The 17,390-nt window shown below is 43.2% G+C and overlaps 1 protein-coding gene across 2 annotated transcripts in view; it reads right to left on the bottom strand.

Moving 5' to 3' along the window:
- ANAPC1 (anaphase promoting complex subunit 1) overlaps nucleotides 1–17,390 on the bottom strand; it is an 81,363-nt gene that overhangs the window by 26,320 nt on the left and 37,653 nt on the right. For both annotated transcript variants that reach the window (XM_004609246.2, XM_055121931.1), the window contains 9 exons: nucleotides 16,676–16,754; nucleotides 15,422–15,458; nucleotides 14,983–15,053; nucleotides 12,510–12,688; nucleotides 9,603–9,817; nucleotides 7,236–7,354; nucleotides 4,171–4,442; nucleotides 3,307–3,541; nucleotides 292–383 (listed from right to left, as the gene is read on the bottom strand). In XM_004609246.2, coding sequence (XP_004609303.2) covers nucleotides 292–383; nucleotides 3,307–3,541; nucleotides 4,171–4,442; nucleotides 7,236–7,354; nucleotides 9,603–9,817; nucleotides 12,510–12,688; nucleotides 14,983–15,053; nucleotides 15,422–15,458; nucleotides 16,676–16,754 — 1,299 coding nt within the window. The remainder of the gene's footprint in view (nucleotides 1–291; nucleotides 384–3,306; nucleotides 3,542–4,170; nucleotides 4,443–7,235; nucleotides 7,355–9,602; nucleotides 9,818–12,509; nucleotides 12,689–14,982; nucleotides 15,054–15,421; nucleotides 15,459–16,675; nucleotides 16,755–17,390) is intronic.

Below are 17,390 nucleotides of genomic sequence, written 5' to 3'. Positions count from 1 at the left end.
ATCTCCTTCCATTCCCAAACCTGACACTCTGAAAAATATCCAGAAACAGTTAAGGGGGCCGAATTGATAGTACAACAGAAAAGCTGTGCCTGTACACAGCTGACTGGGTTCAATCCCAGCAACCCGTACACTGAGATCCAGTAGGAGTGATCCCTGAGCCAGGAGTAGGCCCTGTGCCCAGCTGGGAGTGGCCCCAGACAAATAAAAGAACAGAGTTGAGAATGGTGTTGAGCCAGCATCAAGTGAAGTGTGAAAGGTATCGGTAGCAGATAAAGCACAGAGCAGACTTACCCCCAGGCAAACCATGCCCAGGGCCAGGCCAGCAGCCACCGAGTAGGACTCTCGGTCCGTGCAGTATTCCATCTCAGGGCCAGGGGGCCGACCTAGAAAACAGAGCAACGAAGTCCAAGAGGGCATTTTAAAGTTACAGCCTGCAAAAGTTAGAGAATTAAACTGCTGGTAAGCTGCATTTAGAAAGAGTCTGCAATATGATCTTACTCAGAAAGATAGAAAATTTAAAAAAAAAAAAAAGATACCACAAACAGTATCTACAACTGTCAATTTAGATAATATAAGGTCCCCAACAGTTATTTTACTTGGTCAATTTGAAAGCAATGACTTTTAAACATTGAAGCCTTAAATTTATTTTTTTTTCTTAAATTTATTTTTAATCACCAAGAAACAGGACACTGTTAAAGGAAGGAATGTTCAAAAAACAAAAAAGTCAATCTCTTGCTTTTGTTTTTCTTTGGTTATTTTTAAACCCACAGATAAGTGGTAAAAAACATGCTGAGGGGCTGGAGTGATAGCACAGTGGATAGGGCATTTGCCTTGCATGTGGCTGACCCGGGTTCGATTCCTAGCATCCCATATGGTCCCCCAAGCACCACCAAGAGTAATTCCTGATGGGGCTGGAGTGATAGCACAGCGGGTAGGGTGTTTGCCTTGCACACGGCCAACCCGGGTTCGATTCCCAACATCCCATATGGTCCCCTGAGCACCGCCAGGGGTAATTCCTGAGTGCAGAGCCAGGAATAACCCCTGTGCGTCGTCGGGTGTGACCCAAAAAGCAAAAAAAAAAAAAAAAGCTGAAATACTAAAATATATAGAAAAGATAGTTCCTTGGCATATCAGATATATTTCCAAACATTTGGGGAATACTGCTGAGTACACAGCAGTACTCAGGCTTATTCCTGGCTCCGTGCCAAGGATCAGTCCGGATACTTCTTGATGCCAGGGGTGGAACCAGGGTTAACTGCATGCAAGGCAAGCACCTTAACCCCTATAGTCTGTCTGGCTCCCAAATATTTATTTATAGAGATCATTTATATAACAATCTCTACTATTTGAGATATGTACAATATATCAACACGTATATTGATCCTAAAAGTTTAGGGGATCAGGGGCCACTCCTGGCACTATCTGGCCCAGCAATGTGGATCTGGCCTTTGGGTACTTCTGGGGTGCAGTAATACTGGGAACCACAAAATCTGCACCCAAGAGGGATCTTCTGGGTGATGGGGGCAGTGGTTTGTAGGCCCAGGATCAAACTCACCCTCTGAGCCATCTCCCTGCCCCACAAAATTCCAATATTTAAGTTATACTGCAACTCAAACCCTATGCAGAAAAATGTATTCTCTCTAAAAACCCCACCCTTCAAAAGGAAGTCCACACTCCTGGGATTTCATCCCCAGGGAAAGAATACAATCAAAAATTATACAAAGGGTATCAATGTAATATCTAAGTGTAACACAAGAATCAGAACTAGCCTTAAAAGTCCCATAAACAGGAAAACAGGCAATTTATAGAACACCAAGTGTACATAAATCCAGATGAAATCTTCTATATACAAAATGTAAAAGGTTTGCTATATATGTGATACATGACATTATTAGATGTTATAATGTACCCCCAATATATTAAACTGCCTTGAAGATAAATACACAAGTTTTTCAAACCTTGTCAATCTTGAGTTTCTTCTGAATAATTAGCCAACCACTTACAAGACTATAAATATTTTAGTAACAAAAAATTTTCAGTTCTTTGCATACTTTATTTCATCACTGTAACAGAACTGCTGGACTCAATTGTTTGATAGGATATTCTGGGAGATAGGAGGGGGACGGGGGGATGGTCCCTCCAAAGCAATGGTCAGGGGGTGTAAGTGTCACTCCAGGTGATATACTCAACCAACCAGGCAAGATATTTCAAAGGTTTGGGCTGGTGCTTTGGTGCGCTTGAGTTCAAGTGGTGTTGGGGGCCACCAGAGCCACCTCAGCTCTGGGGTTACCTAGGGAGTAGAAGGTGGAAATGGCATATGGAGCTCAGGATCACATCAACACCACCATGTGCTCCACTTTGAAATATGCCCTCTCTCTGCAACCCTGTACCAAATACCTCATGGCCCTATAGTGCTTGTATGTGCATTTATGTCCAGACACAGCATCATGTAGACTTGAACATGCAACCAACTTTGACCAGGCATCTTAAGTAGCATAATTTAGTAAGCACGTTTCCATTAGTTGGTTCTCCCTTCTGCCATTATCGCATTACCATAAAGGTGACCCCACTAGCCTAGGTCCCAAAATAAGGTATTTTGAGCAGAGTCAAAGCAGCAGACCCACAGGGCTACAGCCTCTGCTGCTTGGAGGCTGGTTGTCATGCACCATTCCTGAGGCAACAGCTGACTGAAGCAACCCTCCAAGAGAATCGTTCACCATCAGTAAACACTGAGATACATGGATCTCCAGATCTAGACTACTAAATTACCAAGTACACGACTAATGCCAATAGCAATTCCATTTATCAGAAGAGAAAATAAAAACATAAGACAGATTTTGAAAAGTTGAGGTCCAACTATAAAACACAGAAAATGCATTTGATGACCAACACACCCACCAGCACACAGGAAGAGAGCAAAAGTCAATCACTTCAACTTTAACTGACTTTAAGTGGCACATGACTGCTAGGCACTGCCTGTGAGGAATGAAGCAGGCAAGTGAGCATCATAATGATAATGTGTGACCCTGGGCAGATTCATTACACGAAGTCATAGGAGTCCAACACTGGGTATCCAAACAAATCTGCAGACATTATCAGATTATGTACCTGCATGCCATTATCAGCTTTGAAAAATTACTTGTAGGTTTCTGGTTGGGATTTTTTTTTTCTTAGTATCAGATCATTCTGCGCTCACTAGCAATACTTTTGCCTTACTTTTTTTGGCAATTTTCCTACTGTGTTACTTTGGTTCCCACAGCCTGCGAAAAGTATGCTTAGGAAGACACAGCACTGTTGCTACTGTACCTATTTCAGCGAGCAGAACTTCTGCTGTATGTCTGTGAGCTGTTCCCTGATAGACGAGGCCAATGCCAACCACCGCAGCCACCTGGACATTGTGAGGAACGTCCAGCTCCGTGGATGTGGGGGGCAAGAGAGCAGGAATGTGAATGCTGAGAAGTCGGGTGATGGACATATCCATGGTGCCTAGTTTAGCAGCAGAAACCCCAAGGAGGAGTCCAATGCTTGTCATTTCATGGCCCTAAGGCAGAAAGGAGAAAGTCACTCCAAAAATAAATACGCAGTCTTCAATACTGCCAAGTACAGTGAGAAGCATCAAGAACACAACAGCCAACAGAACACACAATGTGCTCATGAAGTTAGTGCCCTACTGGAGGAGAAAAAGCGTCTGAGGCGGGCTCAGGAAGACCAGTGCCATTCCCGGCAACACTCAGCCCACTGAGCGACAGTTGCAAAGCGCCTACTTGTGAGCATGAAATCAGTATTCATTATGATAGTCATATCAGTAATCAATACAGGAAACGAGTATTAGAAACCACTTAACTCTAGACTTTAAATGAGTGCTTATGCACGGAAGTGGAAGTGGTTATGCCAAGACCATCAGAAGACCTGGCCAGCCATGAAACTAAACAGCTAGTTCGTAAGGTGGGAGTGTGTACAGAGAAGAGCAGTGAGCAGGCGCACGGGCTCCGGATTTAGGAGGGGCAGATCTGACACAGCTCTGACCAGGGAAGAGACACACTTGAATCCTCAGGGCAGAGAGGTCCCTCTGCTGTAAGAATGGATTCGGAGAGACAAGAGTGAAGGAGAGCCAAGGAAGGATGAGAGGCAGCGACAAGAGACCAGGCGAGCCACAGCCCCAGGTCTCACCTTGGTCAGGTAGTCGTGGATGTTGAGAGTAGCCAGCTTAGTGAGGTGGCCGTTCAGGCCCAGGGCCATGAGGAAGCCTGCGTACTCGTTGGCCAGCTCAGCGTGCTTGGGCTTGTTGTACACAATCCATGCGGAGTCAATCTGGGAGGCAGGCGCGATCTTGAGGCCGGCAGCAACGCCGTTGTGAAAGCTGGCCCAGCTGGTCATGTTTGGGGGCACATCAATGTTGCCACTGTTGAGGTCCACCGTGGTGTTGCGAGGAGGGGCCCGACCTATTGAAGCAAACAGAATTCACAAGTGAGAGACGGGAAATTCATAAAACTCAGGTGGTCAGATTTAAATTTGAGAGAACAAAGAGAATTATTTTCTAACACTCAAACCCCGTATTTCCATAATACCTAAAATGATAGAAGGAAACCAAAGGACTTAACACTTTGGAACATATGTAAGACAAATTTGATACAAAATAGGAAAGCACAACTAACTAAAATCATTGTCACTTCTGTTAAAATACACAGAGCTATAAGAAGAAGGTGGGAGAGGTATACACTGGGTAAGGTGTTTGTCTTGCACACGACTAACCTGGATTCGATTCCCAGGATCCCATATAGTCCCCCAAGAACCACTAGGTAATTCCTGCGTGCAGCCAGGAGAAACCCCTGAGTATCACTGGGTGTTACCCCAAAAGCACAAAAATAAAGATAATCAATTTAACTTTTATATGCATCAAATTAGGACACACACTATTTTTAAATCTTTCTTTAAAAGAGCAGGAAAATAATTTTAAAATACAGAATAACTGTATTTGAAAATTATCTGAATTAAAATTTCTAAAAATGGGGGCTGGAGCAATAGCACAGCGTATAGGACATTTGCCTTGCATGCAGTTGACCCGGGTTCAATCCCCAGCATCCCATATGGTCCCCGGAGCACCGCCAGGAGTAATTCCTGAGTGTATGAGCCAAGAGTAACCTCTGTGCACTGCTGGGTGTGACCCAAAAAGCAAAAAAATAATAATAATAAAATTTCCAAAAATGTAACTGACATTGATAAATTCAAATATGCCAGTCGAAATTTTTTTTCTAGACACTAAAGAAAATGACACTGTATCTCTCTTAGTTTCTCTCTTTCTGTGTGTGTGTGTGGGGGGGCATGTCCAATATTGTTTAAAAACAACAAATCACATTAAGAGAGAACTCACTAAATTTAGTTTTATACAGTCTATTTAAAGTCTATAGAAAGTCTATTTGACTGGAGCAATAGCACAGCAGGTAGGGCATTTGCCTTGCACGCAGCTGACCCAGGTTCGATTCCTCTGTCCCTCTTGGAGAACCCGGGAAGCTACCTAGAGTATCCCGCCCACAAGGCAGATCCTGGCAAGCTCCCCATGGCGTATTCAATATGCCAAAAACAGTAACAAGTCTCACAATGGAGACGTTACTGGTGCCCGCTCAAGCAAATCGATGAACAACTAGACTACAGTGCTAAGTGCTACGAAGTCTATTTAACAACAATAAATAAATGTTCCTGATACAATTTTCTCTTTGAATTCCTTCCCCAGATTCTTTGGGTTTTAATCTACAATGTCTACAGGCAAACACTGAATTCTTACTACAATCACAAAATTCAATGGTAGCTCAAATAATAGATGACAGTTTAAAAGTTATAAAAAAATTTTAACATTAAGCAGAGACATACTATCTGATTTACAGTACATACACACATGTATAAACGCAAAGATATAAGCATAAAGTAAAATGCTGTCTTTGACATTTGTTTGAACCTAAGAGTTAACTCAAATGCTGAGGCATGACAGCAAACTAGATGACAAGTAAGTTCATGAATTGTAGAAGGCAAAGAGATTAACATTAAGGGAAAAGAATTAAACTTTCTAAAGCAATTGTTCATCGTATGCGTAAGACATAATCCTGATACACAAGAGGAAATGAAAAGCATAGAATAAAGCACATCTCTTCAAAAACAAAAACATACAGAGTCAGGAATACAGCTCAGAGCAGTGAACATACCTCACATGCTCGAGGGCCTGAGCTCAACTCCAACACCACACACACACACACACACACACAGTAACAACACACAAAAGTAGCATACTACAGCAATACAAATTAAAGAGCTATTTGAAGTATTTTTTCCAATATTATTATCATTAAACAAGATGAACCTTTCTAAAAGATCTACCAAGATAAAACCTTGAGTAAAATAAATACACTAAAATAAAAATACACGAACATAAAGACCTCCGAAACCCAGCCACAGCCATGCTCAAGGCCACTCTCCACATGCTTGGACGAGCCTCACACATCAATGAACTGGCAGAGGAACCCAGGTGTGCAGGACCCAGGGCTGAGATCCCCAAGCCTGCTCGGATCGGGACTAGGCCTCTTCTGCCAGATCCCCCATTTTCCAGTAGCTAGGCAGTCACACCCACAAACTGCCCCCAGTGCCATGTAATGGCCAACATCCAGAGACTATAAAACCAAGCTCCCGGAAGCACACACAGCCGCAACATCTTATAGCCTAGTTCTCCCTTTCAGAGAACCTGGCAAGCTACCGAGAGTTTTCTGCCCACATGGGAGAGCCTAGCAAGCTCCCCCTGGTGTATTCATATGCCGAATACAGTAACTATGATGGGTCTCATTCTCCTGACCCTGAAAGAGCCTCTAATGCAGCACTGTTGGGAAGGATAAGTAAAGAGAGGCTGCTAAAATCTCAGGGCAAGGACGAATGGAGACGTTACTGGGCCCCACTCTAGCAAACCGACGATCAATGGCACAACAGTGATACAGTGAAAATAAAGATATCTCACCTCATCCCCCCAAAAAATAAATTTTTCCAAACATTTTTACATACCTCAAAATCCTTTTATTCAAGGACAAATTGATAATGGGCTACATTCTACTTCCATCAATGCTTTGACCTATTTGAACTCTAATAATGAAAATAGCTGTTATAATATTTAAAATCAACTAGGAATTTTTTTGAAAAAACATTTGACTTTAACAAAAAGAATTCAAAGCAATACCACAAAAGAGAATTCAACATACCTGTCAAGTTCAATTTAGGAATAGGCAACGGTTCTGTAGGAACTGGGTGATAAGAAAATAAGGTAAACATTCCTCGTCCCACTGGGAGGGCCATAGTTCGCTGACACAACTGAAGCAATCTAAAATTAAAATTTTTAAAAAAATGTGAGAAAAGTGTAAGCAAAACCAATCAGCGTATAGTCTGCAGGCAAATGTTTCAAAAGAAGGCATGCTGTGTAAGATGAGGTCACATCTAAGCAAACCCATGCAGAAACATCTGTGAACCATCCCAGTATAGTGATGCTCATGTTCAAACTAAAGAATCCAAGAGGCGCACATATTTCCTTCTATTTCATAGCTGCTTCAGATGAAAGTCAGCTAGTCTATTAATAGCCAAGCTACTCCTCAACTTGTTCTAGGCATTCAAAAGGGATAATCCCGGGGCTGGAGCAATAGCACAGCCAGTAGGGTGTTTGCCTTGCACGCAGCCAACCCGGGTTCAATTCCCAGCATCCCATATGGTTCCCCGAGCACCACCAGGAATAATTTCTGAGCGCATGAGCCAGGAGTAACCCCTGAGCATCGCCAGGTGTGACCTAAAAAGGAAAAAAAAAAAGAACCCTGAAATTCTATTCTGAATGATATAACTCTCTTGCAGGAAAATATTTCCTTTGAGCGTCCTCAGTGTTTTGTTTTCCAGCTACCTGATTTCAGTACTTGTGGCATTATTCTCTTAGCTTTTCTGGTCACCACAGCCCGAGAAGGAGCATTTCCACGCCCTTTACACACTGACGGGAAAGCAGCCCCACTCCAGAATGAGAGGGGGTTTTGAGACACTGCCAGGGGAACACAGAACCAGTGCACTGACACTACGGCAAGGAGCTGCAGCCCAACAGCAGGATACACCAATTATATTCTGGGAGAGACAGCTTCTGTGCAATGCACTATGAAACAATACACTGCTCGAGCTTACTTCTTAAAAATCAAATAAGCAAACTTTGGGAGTAGGAACACCTTTCTTTAACTAGAAAAGCATAAGCTCTAGCTAAAGACAAAGATACATCTTTTTGGAGTCTAACATTTCTGTGCAAACGAATATATTCAACAATATATTTTTGTTGTTGTTGACTGAATTTTTCTTTCTTCTGACTGAATAAACTGAATAAACCTACAGCTTCTTCTCGAACTCACTAGGGAAGAAAACTCTGCTGGCCCAAGATTCATTGTGAACACTATCAAAAGTTATTCTTTAGGTCCCACACTGGGAATCAAGAAAATCCATGGCCAAGGAGCTGTATCCCATAAAAATTTTTTGGCAGAAACCTTATATATGTGAGCCATAAAATTGTAACAATGAAAATAATAGCATGTATCCCATTCCACTTGGAATACTAATGACAATGAGATTCGTCATTATTTCATGATAATAAAAATAAGGGAGACATGTCAATTAAATCTACTGACCAAAAAAACAATACTCTGATTGTAGAGACAAAAGATATAGGGCAAGAGTGCTAGTACAGCAGGTAAAGAATTGCCTTGCATGCAGCCAACCCAAGCTCAATCCTCAGCCACTCAAATGGTCTCCCGAGCCCTCCAGGAGTGAGCAGAGCCAGAAAAGATCACCACTAGATGTGACCTCAAAATAAATAAATATAAGACATAGTGTCACAGACTTTATGAATTGTATTAATACACTGAGTTTTACTATTGGGCAATATTTTAAGCACTAAATAGAACTTACTCGACACACGCTCAGTGAGCTTACAAAGTATTACCCACCATATTAGGAAAAAATTACAGATGAAAATGTAAAATGTCCCATAGGAAAAAACAAAAACCTCAAATTTTCTCACAAAAGAATGAGTCCAGGGTATATGAGCTCTGTGGATAGGAGCAAACGGTTTCAGATTCACGTCTTCTAAAAAGACACACAGATGTATTTCAAAAGGTAGAGGCTCTGGGGCTGGAGTGATAGCACAGCAGATAGGGCGTTTGCCTTGCACTCGGCCAACCTTGGTTCAATTCCCAGCATCTGATATGGTCCCCTGAGCACCGCCAGGGGTAATTCCTGAGTGCAGAGCCAGGAGTGACCCCTGTGCCAGGTGTGGCGCGGAAAAAAAAAAAAAAAAAAGGAAAGAGGTAGAGGCTCTAATACCTACTGGTGTTACCAAATGCCAAAGTTTTAAAAACCTGCATGTTTTTACTGTGGAAGAATGAAAGCTTAAAATGCTTGGTACTTATAACTTATAGATATCTTTTTAGAGTTTTAGAAAGAAGCAAAGAAGGAAAGAAGAAAAAAAGGGAGGGAGGGAGGGAGGGAAGGAGGGAGGGAGGGAGGGAGGGAGGGAGGGAGAAAAAACGTGAAGAGATATGAGCTTTTTCTACCTGTTTTCTTTTTCCTCAATGAACTCATGGTCACTGAGCTCTGGGTACTGAACTACATTGACGCGCACCGGATGTGCACTCTGAAGAAGCCTTCTCACGTCCTGCACCCTCAAATCTTCACTCCATATTAGTGACATGACCTCCTGATTCATGTCGTTCATGCCATCATCTTCCTCTTCCGTTTCTGTTCCTGAAGGAACATCTGATGAGAGCACCTGAGTGACAGACTTGATTGTAATAACAGTTTAAACCCTGTCAACCTGCGCTACTGAGCATGAGGCTACAAAGGACGAAGTGCCGTGCCTAGAAGAGCAGACACAAACTATATTCCACAGCAGGGCCACCTCAGGCTCCACTGACTAGTGGGAGTTCCACCTACAGACCTAGGACTCTGCAACTGAAGACGTTTCAATTTAAGACAACAAAAACAGGTTGATCCCACTGAACATTTCAAGTAAACTGTAAAATATATGTATATATATATATATATATATATATATATATATATTTACTCTATTGGGACAGAGGCAAGGCACTTGCCTTGCATGCAAATAAATCCAGTTTGATCCCTGGCACCACAGATGGTTCCTGAGCACCACCAGGGGTCACTGCTGAGCACAGAGCCAGGAATAATCCCTGAGTACTACCAGGTATGGTCTACTATATATACCCTAAACATTTTTTAAAAGAAACTGAATTACTGCAAGCAGAATATTAGCTGTACTATTTCTAAAGTACCCACCTTAATTTACCTACTGTCTCTGATTAATAGATGCATCAGAAAACCTGGGTGAACGTAACTGAGGGTTGAGGAAGTTAACACTTTGGGGGAAGGTTGGAAGGATTCTCAAGTAGTGTTCAGGAGACTGAGGGGTCACTTCCAGTGATCCTCAACCCACATTTCAATTCTAGAGTCCTGCAGCTACTGGGCAACCAGGCCATCCCCGCTGTGCTCAGGGACCAAAGGGATCCCACTCAGGGAAACCTTCATGTGTGCCTGACCCACAGCCTCAAACAAGGCTTTCTCAATCTGGTAACTTTGTTTAATTTTATATCTTGGTGCTCAGGGTTTACTGCTGGCTCTGTGCTCAGGGATCACTCCTGGCAGAGCTCAGGGGACCATACGGGATGCCAGGGATCAAACCCAGGTCAGCCATGGAAAGGCGAGCATCCTACCTGCTATATTACTGCCCTGGCCCCACAATTTGGTGCTTTAAATAGAATAAATTGAAAGGTTAGTTTTTATATTCTCCTAAATTGTTGAAACAAACAAACAAAAAAATTAAAGGGATTAAATGCAACAAATCAAGGGGAAAGAGTTTAAATTCTTTTGGACCTCTCTAATCCAAATAACTCAGATGTGAGTAGCACAAAACCACACTTTTCCTCAGTCTTAAACTTCTTGAACGTAAGACTAGTTTCCTCCTAGTTGAAATGCTAAACTGTCAAAACATGTAATATGGAGGCAAAAATAGCTTAAAAAAAATTGGCATGGAGCTGGTACAGGGGTTAAGGACTTCCCCTGCATGCAGCCGACCCTGGTCTGATCCCTGGTACTCCAGGGAGCCATGAGCATCATCTGGTACAGCTCTGAAGTCCCTGTGTACTGCCAGGTGGCTGGGGAGGCTCCTGAGCACCAGGCAACACAGGTAATCCCCAGCCCTGCAAGGCCCTTGAACTCTCAGCAGACCAAGAAGAGAGGTGAGAGGCCTCCAAGTCCTTGGGAGGACGCCCTCTCACCAAACCCCCATCCTGCCAAAAAAACAGAAACGAATGCAGAGGCCCAGGGCTAGAGTGGTGAAAGGGCCTGTGTGTACCTGTGAGATCTGGAGTCTGATCCCTGGTGCCTCCCACAAGAGCCCAACACAGTCCCGGAAGGTCCGCCGTTGGGGCACCCCCACACCACAAGAGTGTGAAGTCTGCCGAGAGCACTGTGAGGCCTCTGCCCTTCACAGGTTTGAGAGTGACTAGCAGGTGCAGACCCCGTGGCCTCAACAGCAACGGCAGAGAAAAGGAGAAAACAGTGGCCACAGCTCTGCCTCCGTCATCACTCTCAGTTCACACAGAACCCACTGCTGGGCCAGGGAGACAGCACAGGATGGGGGGAGTCTGCTCCACAAGCTGAGGACCCCATCGCACGCCCGAGCAGCACTGGGTGTCGCCCTGCAGGCTTCCGAGCACCACACAGCAACACATCCTGGGGCCTGAGCACTGAACCATCTAGTCAGCTGGACAAAGTGTCACTGGGAGTGGCACTAAGGTCCTCTGAGCAGTGCTTGGGGAGGCCCCATCAGCACCACCAAAATTAATCTAGCGCTACATGTTTTTGGAGCACCTCATTCTAAAATGGAAGAGCATGCTACAGGCCCTAAGTTTGGTCCCCAGCACTACATTCTCCCCCAACCCCTCCCCCAAACACCTCTGATCATAGCCCATCTGGCCCCAAAACAAGAGCAACACTGGGTGTATCCCTGGGGGCCTAACCACAACTGCAATATAATATAAAAGACAATGGGATGGGGAGTAAAGAGACAGTAGAGGGAAGACTAAAGGGGGGGGGGGGCGCGCATTTGCCTTACATATGGCCAACCCCTGACTCAGGTTTGATCTACCATGTATGGTCCCTGAGTACCACTAAGGTCACTCCTGATAGCCCCTGAGCACTGACAGGTATAACTGAACACCCTCCTCTCCTCCACCAAAAATAGATCAGCTGATGACCTGGCCAACCTGGTCTCCTGAGCACTGTGCTGGGTGGGGGTGGCACTGATCAGCGCAGGATGTGCCCATCCCTGCCCTCCCCCCACATACTTTCAGAAAGACTCAAAGGAAACTGAAGAACAGAATTCTACCTTGGTATTACTGAAGGTATGGCTGAATTCTGAACGTCCTTCTGTTAATACTCACAGATTTTCCTTTGGGTAAGTTTCCTTCGCAGGCCTGTTTGGAAAGATCCTGACGTCCAATCAAGAGACAGACAGCTTCGGGCCAGTCTGAAGCAGGCTGCTCTCGACAGTGATAAATTGCATCTCTGATGGGTATGGCAATTCCAAACGGAAGAGTTTCCAAGTCTCTCAAAGTGATACCTTATCAGGAAAGGAAGGAACATGGTCATCTGGACTTGCCACTGTCCTGATTATCCTCTGGCTGGTAAACATCTACCTTTGCATATAAGAAACTAATTTTATTCACCTAGATAAATGTCTTAACCAGGGGATTAGCATAAAAAAATCTCTTCAGAGAACTCCTGAAAGTCTTAAGAAAAAACAAACCATTACTGAAAGAACATCTTTCATATGTAATGAGATTGAGGAATGCAAACTTAAAACATTAGTAAACAGAATTTCTTACTCCCCTAACAATACTAAAGTCATCGACATCAAATGCTGGCAACTAACTACCTAGAGCAACAATGATGCTCACCCACCTCTGAGAGATAGATAAACTGGTAGGGCCACTTTGGAAAACTTTCACATATTTAGTAAGGTTCGTCCGCTTTATTAGCATCTATGGGAATGTGCACCAAGATTACTCCAATAATATGCAGCGGCCCTCAGGGTCACGTCAGTAGTGCCAGGGGTCCCCAGGGCCACCTCAGTGTTATGCAGGGTACATCAGTGTTGGATAACATTGGGTTGTCCTTGTTCCTCCCACAGGGAGCTTAAGTTTATTGAGTTACTCCCACCACAATGCTCATCTGGGGTTTCAGCACTCTAGATCCACTAGGAGACCTGCTTAAAGGCAGGATTCCATCCGAAGGGTGTATTGCTTCTCCTTTCCTGAGCTAGTAATCCATTTACACGATCATACTAAATTTACTTCTTACTAATAATTCTAGTCATTTTGTATGAACACAGTAAGAGATATATTAAGTTTAAAGGGTGCCTCTTCCTAGGGACATCTCGCTGTAGGTGCCAGATTACAGTCCACTGTCCAGGTTAGTCTTTCCTAACCCCAGCAGGGTACTTAGTTACTTCTTTTGGGGTCATGAGAGTTTGTTCCATGACCATGCTCTTAACATTATTCTTATAGCCCTTAGCTTGTGCGTTTTCGATGCCAGGGTAGTTTTCAGCTTGTCCCTCGCCGGGACCTTCTTTCAGGGGCATTAGGAAGTAAGGGCAACTGAGGCTTAAGTCAAGTAATTATGATGGATGCCCAGAAGTAAATATTATTTGGAGTTAGTTAACTCCCATGTTACAACAATATAGCATTAACTATCTCTCTGTGTCTGTACAAAAAGGACGTTTCTAACGATGTAAAGGACATAAAGGAAAGAGAAAAGCAATGTAGGATTAGAAGTGCCTGATGGAATTGGTGTGGTACCAGGGATTACAACAAGTTCAGCTGCATGCACAGTATACATTTTAACTCCCATACAATCTCTCCAGCTCTCAGCCTCCTTTTCCCTATATCTTCACTTAATACATATATATATATATATATACACACATATATATATGCACTCAGGAATTACTCCTGGCAGTGCTTGGGGGACTATATGGGATGCCGGGGATTAAACCCAGCTCAGTAGCGTGCAAGGCAAATGCCTTACCCACTGTACTTTCGCTCCGGCCCCAAAGTAATTGTTTTAATTTTGCTTCTTGTTAGTTATTTGCAGGGGGAAAAATCCTTCAGGATTTCCTTAATAAAAAACGAGGAGCACAGGTCTGAAATGAGGCAGAGACTCTTTCCTTCCCTTCCCCTCTTTCCAAAGAAACCCCTGCCTATAGTCCTCAAAAGCTTATCCTGAAACATTTAAAAACCGTTTTGAGACTGTACCAGAAATACTCAGAAAGGCACCAAGTTTGAGCAGTGATCCTTTTCTACCCAGGTGCTCCACTCTGGAGTTTGTAAGGTATGTAACCGATTCCAACCTAAGGTATGTAATTTCTCTTCCTTTATTTTGTGGACTCATACTCTCTACTCTGTTGTTTCCTAAATAAGATTACTTACTCCACATTTTATTCTTTAAGGGCAGAGGATATGGCCCAGCAGCAGAAAACCTGTCTCTGCATGTGTGAGACCCTTGGGTTTAAACCCTAAGATCTCACACACATTCACTCACACACAAACTCTGTGCCATCCTGAAGTCAGTTAATACCAGCCGAAGCCTAAACTGATATAGGTGAAATGCAAATGAAGACTTTTTTACCCACCAAGCTAGTATACCAAAAGTTGTGAGATTATCACTGAACGGGAAGAGCCCTAATTTCTACCATATGGAAACCTTTCCAAAAATGAGAACACTCCCTCCCCTCATGCCTCCCAGACCCGCTCACTCTAGGGCCTCTTTAGGAAGGACAGGTCCAGAGAAAGCATGAGGTTCTCCTAGCAATTCAGACATTAGAAAGTAAAAATTTGACAAAAAAGACTACCTTACCTTCATCAGTCATCCAGACAACTAATTTTTCAGCTAGACTTGAAACTGATGTAGAATGACTGAAACTAAGCCTGTAAAAGAGAGAGGGGAGATAAAAGAAAAAAATAGAAAACAAAACAAAAAAGGAGAGAAAGAGAGTGTGAAGGAAAAAAAAAGAACTAAACATTTAATAGAAAATCAAAACACAAAATTGTTTTGTATTTTTAAATTTATCCCCCACAACCATACTTTTTAATTTTTAAAAAGCACAATCTGAGGGCTGGAGCGATAGCACAGCAGGAACGATGTTTGCTTTGCACGCCATCAATCCAAGGTTCAATTCCCAGCATCCCATATGGTCCTCTAGAACCACCAGGAGTTATTCCTGAGTGCAGAGCCAGGAATAACCCCTGTGAATCACCGGTAGTCACCCAAAAAGCACAATTTGAATAAAAGTCACCTGTTTTCCTCTTGCTCTGCTTGTAGCTTCTGGGGAGCTAAAAGGCAACAAAATTAATTAAACGTTATTTTAATTGCTATCACACATAACATGAAGGCGTCATTTGAAAATAAAAATTCACTAACAAGTAATGTTTAAAAAAGAAATAAAATAAGTGGTAATCTGACAGGGTGGGAAGTATAATCATCTGAAGCTAAAACAATACTTTCAATGGTCCAAAAAGAAACTGAGAAAAGCCATCTGCACTTCTATGCTCATTGCAAACTATTCACAATAGGCAGAATCTGAAAAAAAAAAAAAAAAACCAGAGTGCCTGAGAAAAGACAACTGGATAAACTATGGTACATCTACAAATGCAGTCATTAGGAAAAACGAAATCATAAAATTTGCTTATAAAGGGATAACATGGAAAGTGTCATGCTGAGTGAAATGAGTCAGAGGGAGAGGGAAAGACATAGAATCACTGCACTCATTTATGGGATATAAAAGAACACAATATGAATCTAATACCCAAGGACAGCAGAAATGAGGACCAGGCAGACGGGTCAGACCATGGTTGGAAGCTTGTCCTGGGTTGGGGGGTGGGGGGTTCGGGGGAGGGCTGGGGGAGCAGTTAGGACAGAGAAAGGACCATTACCAGTATGACAGTGATAGTGAGAATTGATCACTCTGGACAAGGACTGAGTACTGAAAGGAGGTAAAGAGATAAACATGATAACCTTCCAGTACCTGTATACCTGTATTGCAAACCATATTGCCCAAAAGAGGGGTGCAGGAGACAGAGAGAGAGAGAGAGAGAGAGAGAGAGGAGAGGGAGTGGGAGAGGGAGGGGGAGGGGGCAGAGAGAGAGAGAGAAGAAAGAAAAATGCCTGCCATATTAGTAGGCTAGAGGGTGGGGAGGGGAGGTGGCGGGAGGGTAACTGGGGACACTGGTGGTAGGAAACTTCCACTGGTGAAGGGTTTGGTGTTAGAACACTGAAAGACTAAAATGCAATCATGAACAACTTTGTGCATCTCACAGTGATTCATAAAATAAAATGATCTTCTCATGCTACACCAAAAATATATCTTGTTAAATAATAAGTAATCTCTGACAATCAGCTGTGAACTGGAGACTAGCAGAGTAGAAGAACATCACTCTAAAATGAGATGGACAACCTCTCAGCAAGTACTTAGAAAACAGGCTTCCATCAACTAACTCTGAGAGGGACGTTTCTAAGCTGTTTCAAGCAGCCACACAGTACAATGACTTACCAATGGTCACTCTGGATAAATACTGGGAGGATTCCTCATACACGGAGTTCTCATCACCCAGTATATACAGCGCAATACTCTGTGAAGGAGAAAGGAACACTGCTTTTAAAACAGCGCAGAGATGATCACGTTCAGCATGTCCCAAGTAACGCTGTTTCACTCAAGGTCATCAGGATCTTTTTCCTTCCTTATCAGTGTTAAAAACGAAATGATGTTAGGGGCCACAGAGATAGTACAGTAGGTAAGGCACTAGCCTTCCATGTGGCCAGCTCAATCCCCAGCATCCCATGTTTTTCAGGTCTCCAGAGGCCACTACGGGAATGATCCCTGAGCAGAGTCAGAAGTAAGTCCTGAGCACTGCCAGGTGTGGCCCAAAAAACAAACAATATTAAAATATTTTAAATATTTTAAATAAATTAAAATCATGACAAATTCAAACACTGAGATGAACACAGTGAAACTGATTCTCTCACACATTAAGGGTGGGAAATTTAAAATGGTATATAGTTACTCTGAACAAAATCAACAACTGAAGTGGTTTTTTGTTTGTTTGTTTGTTTTTGCTTTTTGGGTCACCCCCGAAATGCAGAGGAGTTACTTCTCGCTCCGAGCTCAGGAATTACTCCTGGCGGTGCTCAGGGGACCACATGGGATACTGGGAATCAAACCCAGGTCTGCCATGTGCAAAGCAAATGCCCTACCCGCTATGCTATCG

The sequence above is a fragment of the Sorex araneus genome, chromosome X (genome assembly GCF_027595985.1).
Source record: "Sorex araneus isolate mSorAra2 chromosome X, mSorAra2.pri, whole genome shotgun sequence".
Lineage (NCBI taxonomy): Eukaryota > Metazoa > Chordata > Mammalia > Eulipotyphla > Soricidae > Sorex > Sorex araneus.
The sequence above is the reverse complement of the archived record's forward strand: the minus strand, read 5'-3'. Positions and strand labels throughout refer to the sequence as shown.